Genomic DNA, 21,128 nt, shown 5'->3' on the forward strand with positions numbered 1-21,128 from the left:
AAGATTCCAGTTGATTTTTTTCATGAAAAATCCACCCTCTTATTTTATGCTTCTCTAGTGACTGTCTCCTGGCACACAGAAAGCTACCAGCAAATATGCCTTTCCTGTTGTTGTTGTTGTTGTTGAGAATTCTATGGACTTCAAAAGAAGTTCCTTCAGAAAACTTTGTATAAACAATTCTTGCACTCATCTTGTTCTGGGATTCCTTTAATCTGGCCTTCTGATCTTCTGTTTCATCCAGTAAAGAAGCTAACATCTTTCTCAGAGTACCTAACATTCTCCTTCAGAATTTCTCATGCTATTCCAAGTTTATTTCCCTCTGCTCTTCTGATTAACTGCTTAGCTGTTTCAGCCTTCTTGCAGTGATCACAATTATTTGTTGGATTATTGTTAAAATCTTCTCATGTCCCCAATCTGAGCCAATAGAATCACTCGAGATTCTTATTCCTTTTAATATTTTTATTATGTTCATCTCACATTGTATTATCTCAGCTACTGTCTGTACTGTTACGGATTCTTCATCCATGAATTACAGGTGATAGAGGGAGCAAATCCTGTGTGGCAAGCAAGATATGGCTATCAGTAACACTGGTGCAAGCTGTGCCCCAGAGATTGAGACCATGTATTCAGAAGAGCAACTGCAAAAATCTACTTAATTGCCATAAGCAATTGAGACATCTCACTGGCCAATTGTGTGCACAAATATAAAATTCTGGGCAATTCCGGAAAAGGGACAATTTACTCAGAAGCCACAAAATCAACGTAGTGAGACCCCTTAGGAAAGAGGCAGTGGGAAGGATTCCATATTTGATTTTTGCCTCACGTGTTTTTGGCTTGGTACAAAAGTGATTCATAACAAACTAACTAAATAGCCTTTTTGTTTCCTCTCACACACAAATGAATTGTACCTGCCAAGTGTTTCAATTTTTGCAAAACTGTTGAGCACTTTATCTGCCAGTTTTGATAGTGGTGCAAATTAGTTTGCATGCCTATAGCATTTACATGGCTTAGTCGTCAGGTTTGAAATAACTATTCTGCCCAGAAGCAAAGTGTCATATGCTGACAACCCTTCACCTTTCCAAGCTAGCTATGTTGGGAACTATGACTTTTACTGTGTGTGGGTCTTCAGTTATGACCTTTGTCCACACTGCGCATACATTAAGGAGTTGATATTCACAGGACAGTGCATGTGCACATGCACACGTGCTTTGACATATACTATCCTAAATGCACGTGCAAGCTGCGGCTATCTATAGCTATCTAGGTGGTAATACATGCAGAAAATGGGTGCCTGTATGCATTTTCCTTTTGAAACTGGGTTCCAGAATATCCCATGGCACTTTATACAGGAATAAGAACAACAGTGAACTATTATTATTTATAATGTGCACACTAAAATCCTTAGTAAAATAGTTACTGGATTGCCGGTTCCCAGGGGCCACTTTATACACCTCAATATTTCAGACTTTAAAAATTTAAAAGCAAATATAACCCCCGATGTCACTAGTTTACAGTATGGATTACATTTACAAATATATGTAAGGGCACATTTTTGCAGTCACACCCACACTTTATTCTCACTGAAGTCCAATGGAATTTTGCATCTTGACAGACTGCGGGATCAGACACGGTCAAAACCACAGCACAATGTTTGAGTTGCGGCAGCTCCAAGGAAATTTCAAGTGACAATTTTTTTTCCCTTAAAGCGTCTCAGATAATTTAAGCCACATTTAGCTTGGACTGATCTTAGGCAAAGACTATACATGCTAAAAATTTTCTCATAACAAGTTACAGCTGAGTTATAAACCCCTGAAAATAAGAGTGTGTAATGGAAGTGCTGACAGAACCTGTATTAGAACAGTACCAACAGGCACTTCTCTGATAAATTCTAGTCAGTTTTTATAGTCAGTGGCCACTTTCTGCCACTATCTCAAAGTGCACATTATAAGAATTAATGGTTTGGCAGTACTAAAATACCATGGCCTACATTTGCCCTTTTAAATGTTCTAATAGAAATTTGATATGGTTGATATGGTTGATCCCAGGTCAGCTGTAGTGGAGTGCTGTACGATCTGTTGGTAAATCTTTTAAAATTCTAGATGTGTGTAGAGTCAGCATCTGTGTGAATAAGGGTATGTCTACACTGCAAAGAAAAACCCACAGCACCAAGTCTCAGAACCTGGGTCAATTGGCTCAGGCTGCAGAGCTAAAAATAGCAGTAGAGACATTCCCTCTCAGGCTGGAGCCCAGGCTCTGAAACCTGGTGGGGGGGAACAGTTTCAGAGTCTGGGCTCTTCTGAGTAGGTACAGCTACCCTGCTATTTTTAGCCCCATAGCCTGAGCCCTGAAAGGCCCAAAGACTTGGTGACACAGGTTTTTCTTTGCAGTGTAGACATACCCGTAGAGTCATCTCAGCATTGACAGTGAGATGCTAAGTTATTTGTGCTAACATTTGATTAATGCCAATATAAAAGAAACTCCTGATCCTTAAGTTCCCCGTATGCACATTTTTTACAAATAGATATATTTTAAATTCTCTCTGCTTTTATTTTATTTTTTTCATCGCATGGGGTTCATTTTTTTTAGTTCAGTTTGATTTTTAGAAAGCAAGAGTAATTTCATAGTTTCTCATGGTTTTGATTTAAGCTAAGAAATCCTTCCCAGAACGTGTGTGAAAATAGCTTGGGTGAGGGAAGGAGATGGGGCTAGGGAAGGGATTCTTGAAACTCATCCTTTGTTTAAAGAAAGGTTCATGAATTTCATTGAACCTGCGTGAGAGAAAGATATATATATATATATATATATATATATATATATATATATATATATATATATATGTGTGTGTGTGTGTGTGTGTATACTAAAACCCATGTCATCTGAGGCTGAGCATTGAAAGATTCTCTCAATTGAAACTTTCAAAATGATTTAGGGGGGTTAGATGCATATCTTCCATTATTTTCAATGTCTAAATCTCACATGTCAATGCCTGTAGCACAGTTATCAATACTATGAAATTTCATTCTATTTTAAGTAAAATTCAGGTTGCAAGGCCCTCTGGATGGGGTTATTAGCTTTTTATTTGTCTCCGTAGCACCTGGCTCAAATTTGGCAAATATAAATACTAATTAATTGGAAGTTCATGGCTCCAGGTCAGAATATAGCCACTAGTTTTACCAAAGAATTTTAAAATAATGACCAATGGAGTACGTTATTACTTTTTGAAACTTTTGATTAAATGAACAACATAATCAAATTAAATATATAGATGGTGAAAATGATCCATTAGACGATGCAAATTACCATGTTAATAATGTATGTTTAATGCTAAGCACATCTGACAACCATTTCATCTCTTTTCCATACTAGAGCTTGGCATCTTGCATTAATTCTCATAGTTTACAGCTGCAACGTTCAACACACGTGATATGTAGCGATGTGATCCGAATGAAATATTCAACATGTCAGAACAATATGATTACAAATAAACAAGGTGTATGGCTAACTGAGTACATTGGGCAAAACTGAGGAGCCAAATTTTGTGCTAACTTAATGACTCTTGCAATTCCATTGGTCTGAATCCAATTTCCATTCACAAGAGTATAAATCAGAAGAAGCTCCACTGGAGTCTGTGTGAGTGAGATCAGAATCAGGCTATTGACTGTAAAGAAGTTGTACAGGATAAAATTCAGTGAAAATTGTGGTAATTCATACACACAAAATATTATGTGGCCAGGGATGTTCCACTTGCAGCTTGGAGTCCTCTTGGTTCAGCTGAAGTCTGCTACATCCTTTCTTAAGAAAAAAACATAAGTGGCAATTAATACTGAGAAAACACACAGAAATTACAGGGAAGACCAAAATCCAAGGGTCACTGAAATTAATGGAGTCACTCCAGATTTCCAACAGTGTAACTGAGAGCAGAAGTTGACCCTAAATCTGTAAGTATCCCGGGTGACTATTCTGCCATTTCAGATAAAGACACAAGTGTGCTGAAGACACAAAAGAGACTCTTATTTTTAGCAGTGATTTTTTTTTTAAACCAGGCAACTATGCAATAGAGAAATAACAGAAACAAGAGTACAAGTGTACATCAGGATGATAGGGAAAGCTGTACCTTGAAACTGTCTGACGACTGTAGGCAACACAGAGGGATAGCTCAGTGATTTGAGCATTGGCCTGCTAAACCCAGGGTTGTGAGTTCAATCGTTGAGGGGGCCATTTAGGGATCTGGGGCAAAAATTGGGGATTGGTCTTGCTTTGAGCAGGGGGTTGGACTAGATGACCTCCTGAGGTCCCTTCCAACCCTGATATTCTATGATAAGAACTTCAGGTGAAAACCTGACCCCATTGAAGTCAATAGGAGTTTAGAGAGGAAGGATGTTCCAGTGGCTAGAGCACTAACTTGGACTGTGTTCAGTTCCTGCTCTACCCCAGACTTCCTGTGTGACCCTGGGCAAGTCACTCTGCCTCAATTCCCCATCTGTAATTGGGATGGTAGCATTTCCCTCCCTCACATGGGGTATTGGGAAGATAAATCAGTTCAAGACTGCATGGTGATGGGGACCATATAGGTACATGAGATAGATCTGGAAACCAAAGCTGCTGTCCTCTGTGCCTCCCCACTCCTCGGCATACACAGTTGCATGTAAGTTTAAAAAAAAAAAAAGTAGAGATTCTGCATCTGAATTATTGACTTGTTTCTTCACCTTCCTGTTAAAGATCAAACAAATACAGTCTCATACTGTCAGTACAAAGTTTCTGTATGATCACCTCATGGACAAAGCAGTTTCTATCCAGCTTTTAAAGGGTTAGCAGACCCAAGTGTATAATATAATAGTTGCCATTAGACTAGAAATGACCATACAAGTATGTTTGATTACAGCTCTGCTGGACTAAAGGTCACAGGAAAGTTTTAGAATACTTAAGGGACAATTATCTAAAATTCTGACTTTTCCAAAGGCATAGAACTAGAAATTATTCAGACAATTATTTAAAGTTCACATTTTTCAAAAGGGAGGAAAAAATGTCCATTCCTTCACCTTGGCATTGTTTGCCTCTATTTTTTATTACTTAATCCCTTTTTATGTCAGTGCTGCACTAGAGCAGAATAAACATTATTATTTTTCATTTCTGAGGAATTTTAACTTATAAGAATGATAACAATAAACCAGAAAATAGTTTGTTCATTATTTTGAAATTCTTCATGGTGCACTTTAATCTCAGCGTAGGAATAGATACTCTGTAAACACATTAGGCTGATTATCCGCCAGTTGATCCAGTGGTTAATTGATGTTATAAACAAGTATTATTTAAGCTGTTGGCAGAGAACCATAAATTTAGGGGTGTACAAGATTTATGAAATTATCCAGTGGATCTCCCCATCTGTGCAATATTGGTCTCTCTGCTAGGTTCTCTGGTATTTTATTCAGTATTTTAAATGATTCAAGACATTTAGGTCTCCCATACTTCTCTTGGAAGGCTATTTCCCCAGACTAATAGAGCTCACAATTAGGAAGTTACATTGTGTATGTCCACCATCTATTATGTGACTTAAATTATACTCCGCAGCCATGTGTCAGCATGACATGTGACATAATAGGATGTAAACGACATAATTTGATCAGCCAGCTAAAATTGTACAGTGCAATTTTTTTTCTTTGTATCTGGTATCTACTATCAAATTTGATAGCAGCTATCAATCTTGTTTTTTTCAGAAGATACATCATAAATGTTGGCTCTCATGAAAAGCAGGTCATTTTGAAATATCCATGAATGTTTCTGTGCCTGTAAGCTTAGTTATCATAGATCACCCAAAAAGTACCATAAAAACTACATAACTCAGTTTCAGATTATTTTAGTAAGCCTTCTGGTTCAATGGGACATTTTTATCTTTATTGTATAGATTATGCAAAGGGCTTTATTCAAGCAATATTGTGCTTGTGATCAGCATGACTTCGTTTTGTTTTTACTAAAATATCCTTTTTTTAAAGCAGACCTTGCATGTGAACCTACCTACTGTATGGTGTTATATATGTGTGATGCACCAGGTATTTTAGAATGGGTGGGGTAATATCTTTTATTGGACCAACTTCTGTCGATGAGAGAGACAAGCTAGGGCAGAGCAGGAACTGAACTCAGGTCTCCCACAGAAGTTGGTCCAATATAAGGTATTACTTCCCCCACTTTGTCTCACTAATATCCCGGGACTGACACAGCTACAACTACATGGCATACAACTAGGTATTCCAAAGCATTCAATTTGCTCTAGAAAACAAATGCTGTCTCTCCTCTCCCACAGTGAAATTAATCACATGTTCACTTGCTCATATGGTTTGCAACGGTAACTTGCATCATCAAAAGTAGTCCTGTTCTGTGTTCCCCTTTTACAACGGTTTAAATGTGCGACACTAAAGAACATCGTTAAGTAAAAGAACCACAGATGTATCTTTCAGCAGTGTAAATAAAATCCTTTCAGGAGCAATGAACTAGTGTCTGTGCCTTGTATGCTAGCATTGTCTGGGATTCCTAGACCAGTTTTGCAACGCAGGGCTAGCCTTATGATTAAGGCTAAGATTTTGTCATGGTTATTTTTAGTAAAAGTCATGGACAGGTCATGGGCAATAAACAAAAATTAACAGAAGTCGTGACCTACCTGTGACTTTTGCTACTGCGGCTCCATGGTTTCCCCTGCCACCCTGGTGGGCGGGAGCTGCAGGGTTCCTCTCCCACACACACCCCCATGCCCACAAGGCTGTCCCTGGTGGCTGGAACCCTGAGCAGGGCCCCCTGAGGAGGCTGTCGCCTGTCACTGGAACCCTGCAGGTAGACCCTGAAGAGGCTGTCTCCTGTTACTGGAAACTTGTAGTGGGACCCTGAGGAGGCTGTCTCCCATCACTGGACCCCTGTAGGGGTAACCTGAGGAGGCTGTCGCCCTTCTGGAACCCTGCCAGGGCCCCACTGGCTGCCAGCTCCAGTCCCATAGACGCAGGCGCTGAAGCAGAAAATGACAGGGAGGTCTCTGGAAGTCATGTCTTCCATGACCACCATGACATAAACGTAGCCTTACCTAGGATTTCTGTGTCCTGTTACATTGTGGGTGGTGAAGGGGCTGGGCTTTGAGTTAGCTCCTAAATTCCTGATGCTAGAAGAGAGATTGATCTGTGAATTTTCTTTTTCTCTGGGTCTGCTAGAACCAGAAAAGGGAAATGCGTTCCTGAACACCTGAGCTCACAGAGGGTTCCCAAAGGTACAGGACTGTGAGAGTGACTTGTTTGGTGTGTACTTAATTTTGGTCCTGCCTCTACAAATAAAAACTTTACAGTTTTGGGGTTCATTGATTTTTTTTATTGTCACTGTGACTGTGTTAACATAGAGGAATACGAGAAAGTAAGGTAGTCTTAACAATGAGGAATCCTTGTGGCACCTTAGAGACTAACAAATGTATTTGGGCATAAGCTTTCGTGGGATATAACCCTCTTCATCAGATGCAAGGAGTGGAAAATACAGGAAGCAGGTATAAATATACAGCACATGAAAAGATGGGAGTTGCCTTACGAAGTGGGGGGCCATCTTTTCACGTGTGTATATTTATACCTGCTTCCTGTATTTTCCACTCCATGCATCTGATGAGGTGGGTTATATCCCACAAAAGCTTATGCCCAAATACATTTGTTAGTCTCTAAGGTGCCACAAGGACTCCTCGTTGTTTTTACTGATACAGACTAACACGGCTACCCGTCTGAAGGTAGTCTTGTGATTAAGGCAATAGAGTGGGACTGAGGAGCTCTGGGTTCAATCCCTGGGTCTATAGCAGCCTTACTGTGTGAGTTTAGAAAAGTCATTTAATCTCTCTTTGCCTCATTTTCCATACTGTAAAATAGGGATAATAATCCTTCTTTCCTCCAGCTCTGTATCTATCTTGTATATTAGACTCCCTTAAAACCCCAACTTAACCCTGTCAGATCTCCAATGCAGAGACAGTCTCTTACTGTGTATGTACAGTGTGTAGAACAATGAGGCACCAAGTGTTCATTTGTTATTATTATTGTATTACTATAGTGCCTAGGAGCCCAAATCAAGGAGCTGGGACCTCATTGTGTTAGGTGCTGTACAAACAGAGAGAAAAAAGATGGTCTCTGCCTCAAAGAGCTAACAATCTAAGTTAGAGTTCTTTCAATGTGCATGTATTGGGGGTGGGCTGGGGTCTCTACCTTTTGAAAATTTGACCATAATTGTCAATCAGCAAGTTAATACATGAACAAGGTATTGTGAGATGATCTGAAGACATTGACTTATCATAGTTAATAGTAGTAAGGAGGCATAATGGATTAATAGTCATGTGGATTAATAGTCATGTAAAGAGCTGAAATGTTCTCCAAGCATTTGTCTAGTATTTTCCCCCTCTATAGACTTATATTTGGCTACCAAATGTATGACTTTCATTTCTTTGATTCTGTGTTTGTTTTGTGACAGTTCCCATTCCAACTTACTTACTGATGACTTTATTATTAAATGCTTTAAAACTCTCCAGGAGAACTCCTATCACTTATGGAACGAGATAAGAAATGAATGAAATGTCCTCGTATTTTCACTTCTAAAATGCACGGAACATCTTAATAAGGATATTGGTACTGCTGTCCATATTATCCGACAGGGCTCTTTGTATTATGGAGAAATTGCTTTTTAGCTCTCCAAAGTGTATATAAAAAGCCACCTATGATAATAGTGTTTATTCAAACCCTGTACAATACATATTAGCTCCAATAAATGTGAAGAAATACACAGCTCTACAGTGCTGAGGTTTCCAGCTGTAAAATTTCCAATTAAAAACTCTTTCTTTCTTCATGTAAGTCATATATCCAGCATAGATAATAATTTCTACCACAAAGTCTTTAATACCATTAATGATTTGATCTTTCTGAGAGCACTGTAAAAGGGAGAGAAAGAGAGAGACAGAAAAAAAGCTAGGAAGGTGGAAGCTTACCCAGCAGGAAAATCTACTGATCTGTAAATAGAGTGTGTCAAGGAATTAAAGAAGCAAGATGAGGTGCATGCACAAAGTTACACTTGAATGTAAACTGACTGCTGGTGTTACTTTTTTCAAACGCTTAAAAATTGTAAATTACATTTTCTGTATGCGTCTTTCCATTTTGAGGACCAGCTTTTTATTTTCACATGCAGGTTAATCAAGGTTGGTGCCAGTGTCATAAAGCCACTCATGTCTACTGCATGAGCAGTATACCCACACTTTTATGTATATATGTTTTAGGTTAGCATTTTGCTTAATAAAATCAACACACTTTGACATGAACATGGCTTTTTACTTTGAAACTTTTGGGCATTGTGATAACACTTTTCGCTTGCCCTTGTAACATTTCATCCAGCGATCTCAGAACAGCTCAGTGAGAGCTGAGGGTTCATGGAAGCCTTCAGGAAGCACTCAGCCCTGTGCAGGAACAAGTTCTAAGTGGTGCTTTTACATGCCATTTGGGTCTAGAAATCACCCTAGCCATCTCACAAGTACTGGCTCCATTGTCACTTCTTGGTTTCAGTTGTGCTGGAAATATTTCCATAGCAGTCTATTTTATGGGAATTTGGCAAATCCACTTGTAAACAAAACTTGTAAGTACAGAGACAGCCACAACGCTAATTTTTAAATATTTTCAGTGAACTGCTTTTGAATCATTAGAAAGATCATGTTCAAGCTTTGCACATATTGTGGATTGGGGTTGATCCTCATTTCATGATAGTAGGAGCAGCAGCAACTGGCATAAATAAAGTTGCACACTATCCAATCTATCCTCCTGTGTTTTAGTCCCTTGTAATTTTTGAAACTTTCATCATTTTGGCTGAGATATTCTAAGATTGGTATTTATCCAAAATTGTGGATATTTTTGTGTGTGTGTGGAAGTCTGAGCAAGAATGATTCAGCCAGTTTTGAGCACAAGGAGAGTGAAAGGGGGGAAACATCGTAAAAACTCCAAGAAAAACATAAGGTGTCAGCCTGCACAAATGAAATCAAAACAATGTGATTCCATAGGATGTCAGATTTATTTGACATTGCCAAACTATTTATCAAAATGATGCTTTCACTAAACAACACAATCAGCATATGCTTAATATTTCATTGTTCCAGGACTCCCATTTTTGTGCCTCCACTGAAGTAATTGTATTGAGACATGCCAAGAAACTGAAACTCATTCTCAGACTTAAATTACCAATTTTGTGTTTGGTTAAAATAAATGGCCAAAGCCAAATTCTGCTCTGAGTTACAAAAAACATAATTATTGGAGTAAACAACAGCAGAATTTCGCTTGAATCAAGACAAATTTCTTGACCACTATGCTGACTGAGCTACCAGAGGCCTAATTCTTCACTCCAGACTCATATCACACCATTCTCCAGGCCTCAGGATAAAATGCATCTCCTGTTCCCTCCCCAGTGAACAACTGATATTTAAAGAAACTTGGGTATTCCAATGAACTCCATCAATGTCCTATAGTTCATAGCAGAATTCAGCAGCAAGGGTGTTTGTCACTGTGACTACTATGGATGTTCATGGACTCTCTGAACAGTGTGTCTGAATCCTCTGTGCATCCATGAACCTCAGTTTTGAATATCTCTGCTTCTGTCAGCTTCAGTCAGAGCTTTATTAATACAGGGAGGGTTTTTTTTTTTGTCCCCCACTTTATGTAATTTTCTTTGTTATGATAAAAGTAGTGTGAATAAATAACACGGACAACGCTATAATGAAGGAGCAGCAGGTTAATTAGAGAGATGAGTGGAGAGTCATCGTCCTCTACCCTGCTGAGCATCTGCTGCCAAGTTAATTCATGCAGCAGCATTGGTGTCTGTTCCTGGAGGAGCTGCCTGCTGCTTTTGCAGCTACAAGTACTATAAAGAAAGGGTCCACAGGGAGGGGAAAGCAAATCAGATAAATTGAATTTATTACTAATCAGCTGGTGTGATTTATTTGCAAGTTTCAAGTTTTAGGAACTAAATAAAAGGCAAGCTGGGGGCTGTTGCTCTTCATGTACAGGCCATATTTCCAGCAGCACTACGTGACATTTTCTTCTTCTTTTACTTTGAGGTGGCAAATTAGAGGCTGTTGCTAACATGATTCCCACAGCAGCAGTGAGCAGCTTCTATCCATTGTCAAAACAATTTTCTCAATGTCACCCTCTGCTTTTTTCCTGAGGACAGGTTCAGGTTACCACTGTAGGCACATCTGATTGATCCCCACCCGTGTGTCTCCTCAATATCTACATCACCATATTTAAGGTTAATTATCATTTAGCTCAACAGTAGTCTTCTTCTAGCTGACAAAGCTCTCTCTTTCTCTCTCCCCTCTTTTTGTCTACTGTCTCATCTTATATCACGTTGGTACCTACAGGCCAGCCAGGTTTAGCTCACATGGTGCTAGCTGTATAAATATGTAGTAAATGACAGTCACTGCCCAAAGAGCAAGTTTAGTCGTCTCTTTTCCCCTTCTTCTGGGCCAGATTACTCATACTGAGTAGTACCTTACTCGGTGAGAAGTAGTCCTCTTGAAATCAATAGGACTATTTGCAAGGTAACATACCACCCAGCATGAGCAAGGGTGGAAAAAATGGGTCCTTCATTGTCCCCATCCCAGTCCTCCTCCATCCCATTTTCTCCAGTCCTTTTCCCATGTGTTTTCCCCAATTCTCCCCCCACACACACACACTTTGCCTTTCCACTTTAGCCCCGTGGCATCCAATTCCTCCCTCTTACATTGCTCTCCAGTTCTTCCTCTCTTCCCCCTCTCTGGCCCTCCCAGTAGACATTGTTCCATCCCCTCTTTCTTGTGCTGTAACTGAAAGATCTGTTGTCATCCCATTGTTTTTAAACATCTTTAAATATACATGAATCCCCTCTTCATGCAATGGCAGCTGCCGTTTTTGCATTATTCTTATGAGTCAGTGTTCTTTCTCATGGAGGTTTCAGTGGAGCCACCTAGTGGCTGAATGATTTAGATGCACCCTTGTGTGTGAAAGGTTAATAGGGGAAGGGCAGCATGGGAGAAGTAGCTATTTATGAAGCTCATTGTGCAAGCAGGGCCCAGTAAAGAGAATATCTCTTTGCACAGCCTGTCCTTTTTGTTCATGACTCATCTGAATCTGCCTGTTCTACACCCTCAACATGTGATACCGGGCTGAACAGGAATAGGATGACTGTGTCAGAAAGAAGGGGGAGCTGCAAACAAAAAATATATATTTTTGTTTCATGTCAAAGCCGGTGTCTGACCCTTCCTGTCTGTAATGCGGAGAGGAGGAGGAGGCCAGGAGTGGAATGCAAGGAGCCTTCCCAAGAGGGCTTTGTGCTCCACCAGCATGAGCCCAAGACGTTCAGCTGCTTTTTTTTTTTTTTTTTAAATCATGTCTGGAGAAAAAAGAGAGAATAGGAACAATTCGAACAAAACAGCCATATATGGTCCTGCTCCTTGAGAACTATGTGCAGTCCCATGGACTTCAACATAGGGGCGTGGTTCTCAGTGGAGGATTGGGATTTAGTTTTGTTTCACCCCTCCTTTGGAAGTTCAAAAGAAAAGGATTATGGATCTAACTCATGCTTAAACCTCTTTAAATAGTCATTGCAAAAAAAAAAAAGTACAGAAATGTGTTTAAAAAAAAAATCTCACCAAAATAGTGACTGGGACTAGGAAGGGGAAAACACAACTTGCTGAACGTGCCCTGCTAGGATATTCCAAGATTATTCCTACAAAAGAAATTAGGTTCATTTAAAAAAAAACCCTTAAATAAACTAAACTACAGCATAATTTTAGTAATGTCGCTTTTTTTCTTTATATTTGGATGCTTGATACCATGCAATTCCACTGGCGAGCGTGTATGAGATAGGAGGGAGATTTTTGTTGCTATATGTGCATTTCAGTGTCACCTCTGACATTTTTAACCAGTGTAAAGAAGTGCAGTTTGTGCTTCATTCTGAAGATGTACTAATCATTGATTCCATACACATATATCTTCTCCATTACATCAGAGTGGCACACAGAATAAGGGGTATAATTAAGGAGTTTGATGCTGTTTGGGTTGTCTAAATCCTTGAGAACTCACACCTGAAATTTAGCTTTAATAAACAAGCATGCTTCCTATAATTCCAAAAAGGACATGAGAAAGGACTAGACTATCTATTTAGCTCCATGGTGCCATCAGTTGTGATGTGACTGTTACTAACTTGAGAAGACGTAAGGAAAATCTGATTCCCACGGTTGAAAAATGAAGGAGAATCCTTTCTGTACTAGAGAGGTATTCAGCTCTAATCAGCTTCAACTTCAAAAATGTTCCTTTATAATTTCACTATTTTGATTTATGGTGGTCTTTGTCTGAATGTCTATTCTAAATATTTCTAAAATTCAAACTCAGATCTAAATACTTAGGTCCTCTTTAAATCAGAACCGTGAAACTAAGCACCCCTGAATTTTGGGAGGAGGGATGTTTGAAATTGAACCTGGTAGAAGCAGCCCTGGTTCTCTCCTCTGCTACACTATGGGTGTATCTACACTGCAGCTGGGAGCATGCCTCCCACCTTGGTAGATAGACTTGCATTGGCTTGGCTCAAGCTCACATGCTAAAAATAGCAGCGTGAATTTTGCAGCCCTGGCAGAGGCTTACCACCTGAGTTCAGATCCAGCGGGTCAGGTGGGCTTGGGAGCCCAAGCTTCAGCATCCATGCTGCTATTTTTAGTGTGCTCGCTTGACTCAAGCTAGTGGGAGCTTGTCTACCGTGGCTGGGAAACTTGTTGCCAGATGCAGTGTAGACACACCCCCCGTGATTATTAGAGCTGGTTGGGAAATTTTTGATTACACTTTTTTTGCCAAAAATATTGATTCATTGAAACTGAAACTGTTCACAGGAAAGGGTTGTTTTAGACAGGTTTCCTGACTCAATAAAATGGTGAGCAAAAGTTTTTAAATTGTCTAAATATACCATTTTGACAATTTCTAAACAAAAAGGGGTTTTGGTTTTAGTTCAAAATGACTTCAAAGTTAGAAATGTAACTTAATTTATATGAAAAAAAATAAAAAAGAGGAAAACAAGGTCAAAATCTAAAAAAAGTGTTTTGAAATTATTGAAACAAAATGTGTTGAATGACCTGAACTGATTTTTTTGGGGGAGGTGGGGGTGGGGGAGAAAGGCGTTCTGGACCACAATTTTTTTTTTTGAGAATTTGACTTTTTGTCCCAATTTGGGATGGGGACATTTATTGAACTCTTACATTCTCATGGGATGGGAAAACCATTTCTCACCCAGTCCTTGTGACTACACCATCATGAAACTGGTGTATGCGAGTGGAGAAGTAGGTTCCAAGGAGTCCTAATCTTCATTTCCCTGCTCTAAGCGCCAGCCAACTCCCTCTTTTCTTCTTCTGTTTATGGAACTAATTGGTCAGCTACAAGAACCTTTCCGGTTTCTAATACCCAGGTACAGGCTCAATCAATTATAGAAGTTACTCCTGTTATATCAGTAATACCACATCTACTAGTAAGTATTTCCTAGGGTATTATCGTTGGGTAGTATGGAGTTGTCTGTATTCTCTATCTACCCTCACCTAAATGAATGTGTGTGCATGCACGGGCGGGCACACACACCAAGAACAGAGCGCTATATTTTTAAAACTTTATCAGAATGTGACCAACCACCTGAATAGCTTCCCCCCACCCGTTCCCCTACCTTCCATCTCTTTCTTCCAGTTTATTTTGTATTTTACAGGATTCAAGCTCTTTGGGGGCACCGAGCATGCTTTCTTTTATGTTGGGCTCATGCTAGTGGTCACTGCCCCAGTGATCTATTGCTGTTGGAATGGCCCCTGAGGCCATGAAAATTTGGTATAAATAGAACAGCCTTAAGGGAGTTCCAGTGTAGACCAGAAACCTGAATGGCACCAGGATCAAGGGAGCACAAAGGTATCTCAGAGGTACCTTGGTGCCCACGTACACCCACCAACCACCTCTTGAGCTGCACTGAGTGTTTTTCAGCCACATCTCAGGAGAGGGACCTTTGTACTATCTGTCGGTTGTATGAACTTTGCCTATCTTTCAATTTTCTCTCCCTTCCAGCCACACAATCCTCCCTCTTCAATTCCCTGCTTTCCATGAAATGTCATTTAGCGATTAAGTCAAAACCATTTCATAACACAAAATATCAGGAGACTGCTTTTTTCATAGTATTTCAAGCACATTTACTGTGGGAATACAGGAGAAAAGAGGTTACTGAGAAGAGTGCAATCTAACCCTTCAGCCCCAAATGTGATATATAGCTTTATCTTTCCATTTTCCATCAGTGATATTAGAGTTTTCAGAAAGACGTATAAACATCATAATACTTGTATGTAGGGGATCTGGGGTAATTATTTTATTATTATTATTTTCCGTGAAGGAATATACAAAGCAAGTTAACGTGAATCACCATGCACTTTGTTAGGGCATGACTCAAAACATTGAGTTTTATTATTTGTTCCTCTGAATCAAGCAGTTAAAAGCTAAGATGAAGCATTAAGTATGTAAATAAATCAAAGTGCCTTGTATATTTTAAGTGCTTACTTATAGTGGTTAAAATGTGAACATTCTGCCACATACAAAATCATTTATATCAGAAAGGGGTGGGCTGGTAAATGCTTGGATTCTATGGTTACCTAAAGGCAATAGAAAATCTCTTATGTTAAGCAAGGAACTAAATTCAGTAATTATTTGAGAATCTGAGTCAGTTATCTGATGTACAGCTACACATATTAGGTACCATTAAACAAAATCAACATTTGCCACATCACAGTATTTACAGTATTGCCTATATTTAAAATATCACAAATAGCACAGTAAATTTAACTACTGCAGAAGTTAAATCTTGATTGTTTTAATTGTGTCCACTGTGGTTGAAAGCTGTGAGAGTATAAGAGGTTAACTATATGTGTGAGAGCAGTACGTGTGATTCGTAAATCAAATATTCACCCTAACCACATGGGTAAAGCAAATGCCCATGTATACCATCTAGCTGAGTGATCCTTGATATTAGCACAACTTCATTACCACATATATCTCTTTAAAAAACAAAGCCAACGAACAGGCAGCTGATGGCCAAAACTGATCTCTTGATGGTGACTTCCTAGAATCTCCTAACCAACAACCTACCAAAATTCTGTTTAAAACACCACCGGAAAAAAAACTTGCCAAAGTGAAGGCAGTTCTTCCAGTTGTAATTGTGGCAAATCCCTTCTCTTCCCTTGTCACTCTTCGAGCATTAGTGACTGCGCTCAGTTCCAGAGCACAATGCTGGATATGCTGCCAATGGTAAAGGGTAGCTTTACGCACAAGCGATCCCACTGAAGTCAATGGGGCAACTACCATGCATAAAATTAAAGCATGTTCATAAGTCTTTGCAAGATTGAGGGCTAGGATGATCTGGAATCAGTTTCTCTTATTTTTTTCAAAAGAAAACAGGGTCTAGTTTTCAAGGTGCCAATGACTACCATTCAAATAAATGTTAATCACCTTTGAAAATCAGGCCCACAGTTTTTAATCCAAACTATCAATTCCTTTTGGTTTTCTTCTATACAATTCTGCCACTTTAAACAACAAAAATTCTTCTTTTACTGCGCGATCAATACTATGTAGCTTCAATGTAAAATTAATAAACACAATTTGTGTTGACTGATTGAAGTATTTTATTAAATGAACTAATAGCAGGTGGGATTACTTTAAAAAATAATACTGTTCCATGCACTGGTTTAATGAAGTTAGTTTTTATGAATGGGCAAGCTGAGAAGGTCAGTGCCTTATGTATCTGGTAAGCGGGGCTGGGGCTGGGGAACAGGGGTGATGTGCGTGACACAGTATGTATGTGCTTTTGCGGGGGATTTATGAACTAGGGGAAAATTGTTTTAGCAGCTATTTTGAAATGATCCAACTGTTTAAATGTTCACTTTTCCAGATAATACACTCAGCATTTTGGCAAAGCACAGTGGATTCAGCCGTCAGAAGCAAGAAGTGTATCTTTTACCAATCATAATAAGTGATAGTGGAAATCCTCCCATGAGCAGCACCAGCACCCTTACAATTCGGGTCTGCGGTTGCAGCAGTGATGGTGTTGTCCAGTCCTGTAACGCTGAAGCTTATGTACTTCCTATTGGACTCAGTATGGGAGCCTTAATTGCCATATTAGCATGCATCATTTTGCTGCTAGGTATGTATTCAACATTTTTCTGGTTATAAATGACTATAAATAAACAAAGAAACCAAATGGTAACAGTGATGGTATCTGGAAAAATATTATCTAATTATTAGTATTAATATAGAGAGATTTGAGTAGCTGTGGAGTTTTGGAGGAATTGCTTCAACTGCATATAGCTGGGACTAAGGCTAGAAGAAGAAAAAGAATATATATGAATTATATTAGTGCCCTAAGACCCAGTCAGGACTGGCTTTATTGTGCTAGATGCTGTACAAAAACAGAAAGCACAGTCCCTATTCCAAAGATCCTTACATAGAAACTGAATTTAAATAAAAGTTGTATTATGAAATCAAATCTGCCAAGTCACATCAGGCTTTAGAAATGTTGAATAAGAAGGTGAACTGAGACTATACTCTGAATGTTGGAAACTGAATTATTTGTTATATGCTATTTCTTCCAAGACTTGTATGAGTTTATTCCAGACTGTAATGGTTTAGGGGATATTGCAGTTTTACAAGATAAGCAGCACAGTATATTTGAATCAAACACATAAAAAAGTAGAATATGACATCAGCAAGTAAAAGAGAACTGTGATGGAAGAGCCCTGTTGCTCTGCTGAGTAACAGGTTTCAGAATTAAGCTGCAAAACCAACAAATAGTAACAAAAGCCCAACTCTTTGTGCACCTACCAATAATTCTAAAATTAACATGATCTAACCCTCTCCTCCCCCCCAATTATATTTTCACTCTCCTTCCTGTAGTACTGTATGGCCTTCGAGCAACAGGTCAACAAAAGATTTCTTCCTGTCACTATGATCAGAGCCATATTTTCAAAAAGTGTCACCTAATTTTGGTTGTTTCCATTTTTGCTTGCCCATCTTTAGACAAGTAGGCCCAGATTCATAAAGGTACATCAATGGGAGTTAAGTACCTAAATACCTTTGTGCATCTAGGCACTAGGGTCTCATTTTCAGAGATGCTGAGCAGTTCCTATTGATTTCGGTTGGGATTGGCAATTCTCAGAAATCAGTCATCTGAAAATCTGGCCAAACCTGTCTGAAGTGAAGCTTAGAAATGGAGACATTCAAAATTCTGACTTTTTTTTAAAAAGGGCCTAAATAAGCTATTTTATAAATATAGGGTTACAGTAATAGGAAGGAAGAGCTCCTTCCCCCTAGCTCCTGATCAAATTTTCATCATTCCACAAGTGTGTTACATTTCTAGCTCTTTCAGCTTTTATCATGGCTTTATTACTCTTGTAGAAGGATACCGTCTGCAGCCCTCTACAAAAAAATCTAGTTTACAGCTGTTTTGATTAGATGTTTTCTTAACTAATCAGCCTGTGATGCTTTTTTACAGTTATTGTGGTGCTGTTTGTGACATTGAGAAGACATAAAAATGAGCCTCTGATTATCAAAGATGAGGAAGACGTGAGGGAAAATATAATCCGTTATGATGATGAAGGAGGTGGCGAAGAAGATACAGAAGCTTTTGACATTGCAACTTTGCAAAATCCAGATGGAATTAATGGATTTTTACCCCGTAAGGATATTAAGCCTGATCTTCAATTTATGCCCAGGCAGGGGCTTGCACCAGTTCCTAATGGTGTTGACGTTGATGAATTTATTAACGTAAGGCTTCATGAAGCTGATAATGATCCCACGGCTCCACCGTATGACTCTATCCAGATTTATGGCTATGAAGGAAGAGGCTCAGTGGCTGGTTCCCTTAGTTCTTTGGAGTCCTCTACATCAGACTCAGATCAGAATTTTGACTACCTCAGTGAATGGGGTCCCCGCTTTAAAAGACTTGGAGAACTTTACTCAGTCGGAGAAAGTGACAAAGAAACTTGACAGTGGATTACAAACTTTTTCACTCTTGACTTAAGGATCATATAATATTCTAGGGCCACTGCTATTAGTTACGACTAATGTGGCTTTTTGTTTTAGAGGCAAGTTTAGCGCCAGTCATCTAAAAAATCATAAAATCACCTTCATTGTAATGTTGAATAAAAAAAAAGTATATGTTAGGAGGTATAAGTCTTGTGGAGTGTGAAGTAAAGTATGTGGAGTGTCTAGAAGTCTTTGGATATTCGATATTCACTTGACCACTCTGAAGGTGGAGATTTGGATCTTTGATAATCTTCAGTGAAATGAAAGGAATGAAAAGAAAAAGGTGCTTTTCTAGATAATGGACTTACAATGATTCTGCTGTTGAACAGAATCGGCTGTCAGTATGTAAAGCTAATGGTTTGTTTCCGCATTGCCAACAAAGATCCCGCCACAAAAATGTTAAAAGCAATATCTGGTCTTCTTTGCAATGCTGAATGGAAACAGCACTGTAAATCCCTACTGGCTTCTACTGTGCAGTGACCATACATTGTACATACAGTAATTGTTGGCCACATAACCACAGACTGAATGTCATCTTTAAATATTGTGTCAAGCCTTAAAATATTCACATGTTCTTAATCCATTCCAGTGATGGGATTATAAACCCTACCAATATGCTGAGGTTCAAGAGTGGGGGTTCAAAACCCTACTTTAAAAGACGATTGTTTTCTAGAAGAAGGAACACTCTTATCCTCTACTCCATCTTCTGAAAGGGGAAAGAAAAAGAAACTGTGAAAGGAGATGAACTTACATATATGAAACAATTAATGATTTTATTGCTAAAGATTGAATTTATTTGTTTAATCCTTGAAATAAATATTTTATTGATGTCCATTACTGCTTTTATTTATTAAGGGTAATAATCTATAGAGTAAGATTATAAAGAAAACTAAATTATATCCATTAATAAACCTTTAGAGTTTTTTCTATATATAAAATCAATGTTTAATACATGTACATTTTGAAAAGAAAATAACAATTTGTTGCAGGTTAAAGCAGTAACCTATCCATTTGCAGTAGCTGAGTTTTAAGTGAATGCTGGCAGGAATAAAACTTTCCCAGATAAAACTTTTGACAGTTTTATATTTTCTTCATAAATCTAGTAACTGGCATTTTTAATACAAGCACAAACAGCTGGAAGTAAACTGGTTCATGTGAATATTTAAACTGTAGACTTTTAGAAATCCACACATTACACAGTACAGTAAAACAATGCTTATAGTTCTCCACTGTATTAGAGCAGGAACCAGTATGTACATAATTTTACTGCTTCTGTTACTAGCATTTCTTTTATATAATATTCATGGTGATGCACCAGGGCTCTTGCACACACACAGAAAACAGCACTAGGAGCTGCAAGCATATTCAATTTGTAATGCAAACTTGCCATTTAGAGGTAGCAATTGTATAATAAAACTGAGTATTACATGCAAATCATTTTAATTTTCTACTTTGTTTTGATGCTATATTATCATTTGTTTATTTACTTCATGTATTGTATTCAGAGAAACTCCTGTATTGTTTCCTACTTTGTGAAATATATTTTTATAAATACCTTTCTTGTGATCACTGTTTCTTTTCAGTTTAACCTGTACCCTATAGAGAGGAATCATCAGCTGTGAATAGCTAAAAAGTTCTTTATAAACCTCTGACTGCTACAGTTTCTTCAGTCATTTATTAATCAATTAAATAGTTCACTATTCGTAATCACATCAATACCCTGTTTAAAATAGGGGATAAAGTCAGAATAACAAAAGAAAAAGATCTTGGGGGCAATTTGGGGACAGTGCAAGGAGAATTAAACATGCAGCAACCTCATACCACAAGAGGATTTATGCATATGTCTAATTTTCTGTGTGCCATGCTGAAAATTAACCTCCCAAACTTTTTGAATGTTGCTAATAAAAAGAAATTATTGTCTCTAGGATTCTCAGTTATGTTTCTTCTACAAACAAAAATAGCTTGATGCATCAGCCCTAACTCTGCATGCATTTCAAAATGGAAACATTGACATTTGCTTCAGCTATGCCG

At 38.5% G+C, this 21,128-nt stretch overlaps 1 protein-coding gene across 3 annotated transcripts in view; it reads left to right on the top strand.

Moving 5' to 3' along the window:
- Positions 1-20,865, top strand: part of CDH8 (cadherin 8) — a 189,645-nt gene extending 168,780 nt beyond the window's left edge. The window contains exons 11-12 of one of the 3 annotated variants that reach the window (XM_074968799.1): positions 16,966-17,217; positions 18,565-20,851. In XM_074968799.1, coding sequence (XP_074824900.1) covers positions 16,966-17,217; positions 18,565-19,058 — 746 coding nt within the window. In that variant the 3' untranslated portion in view covers positions 19,059-20,851. Of the gene's footprint in view, positions 1-16,965; positions 17,218-18,564 lie in introns of all 3 variants that reach the window. The other 2 variants (XM_074968801.1, XM_074968802.1) reach the window with 2 other exon arrangements.
- Positions 20,866-21,128: the final 263 nt, after the last annotated feature.

Source organism: Natator depressus, chromosome 12 (genome assembly GCF_965152275.1).
Source record: "Natator depressus isolate rNatDep1 chromosome 12, rNatDep2.hap1, whole genome shotgun sequence".
NCBI lineage: Eukaryota > Metazoa > Chordata > Testudines > Cheloniidae > Natator > Natator depressus.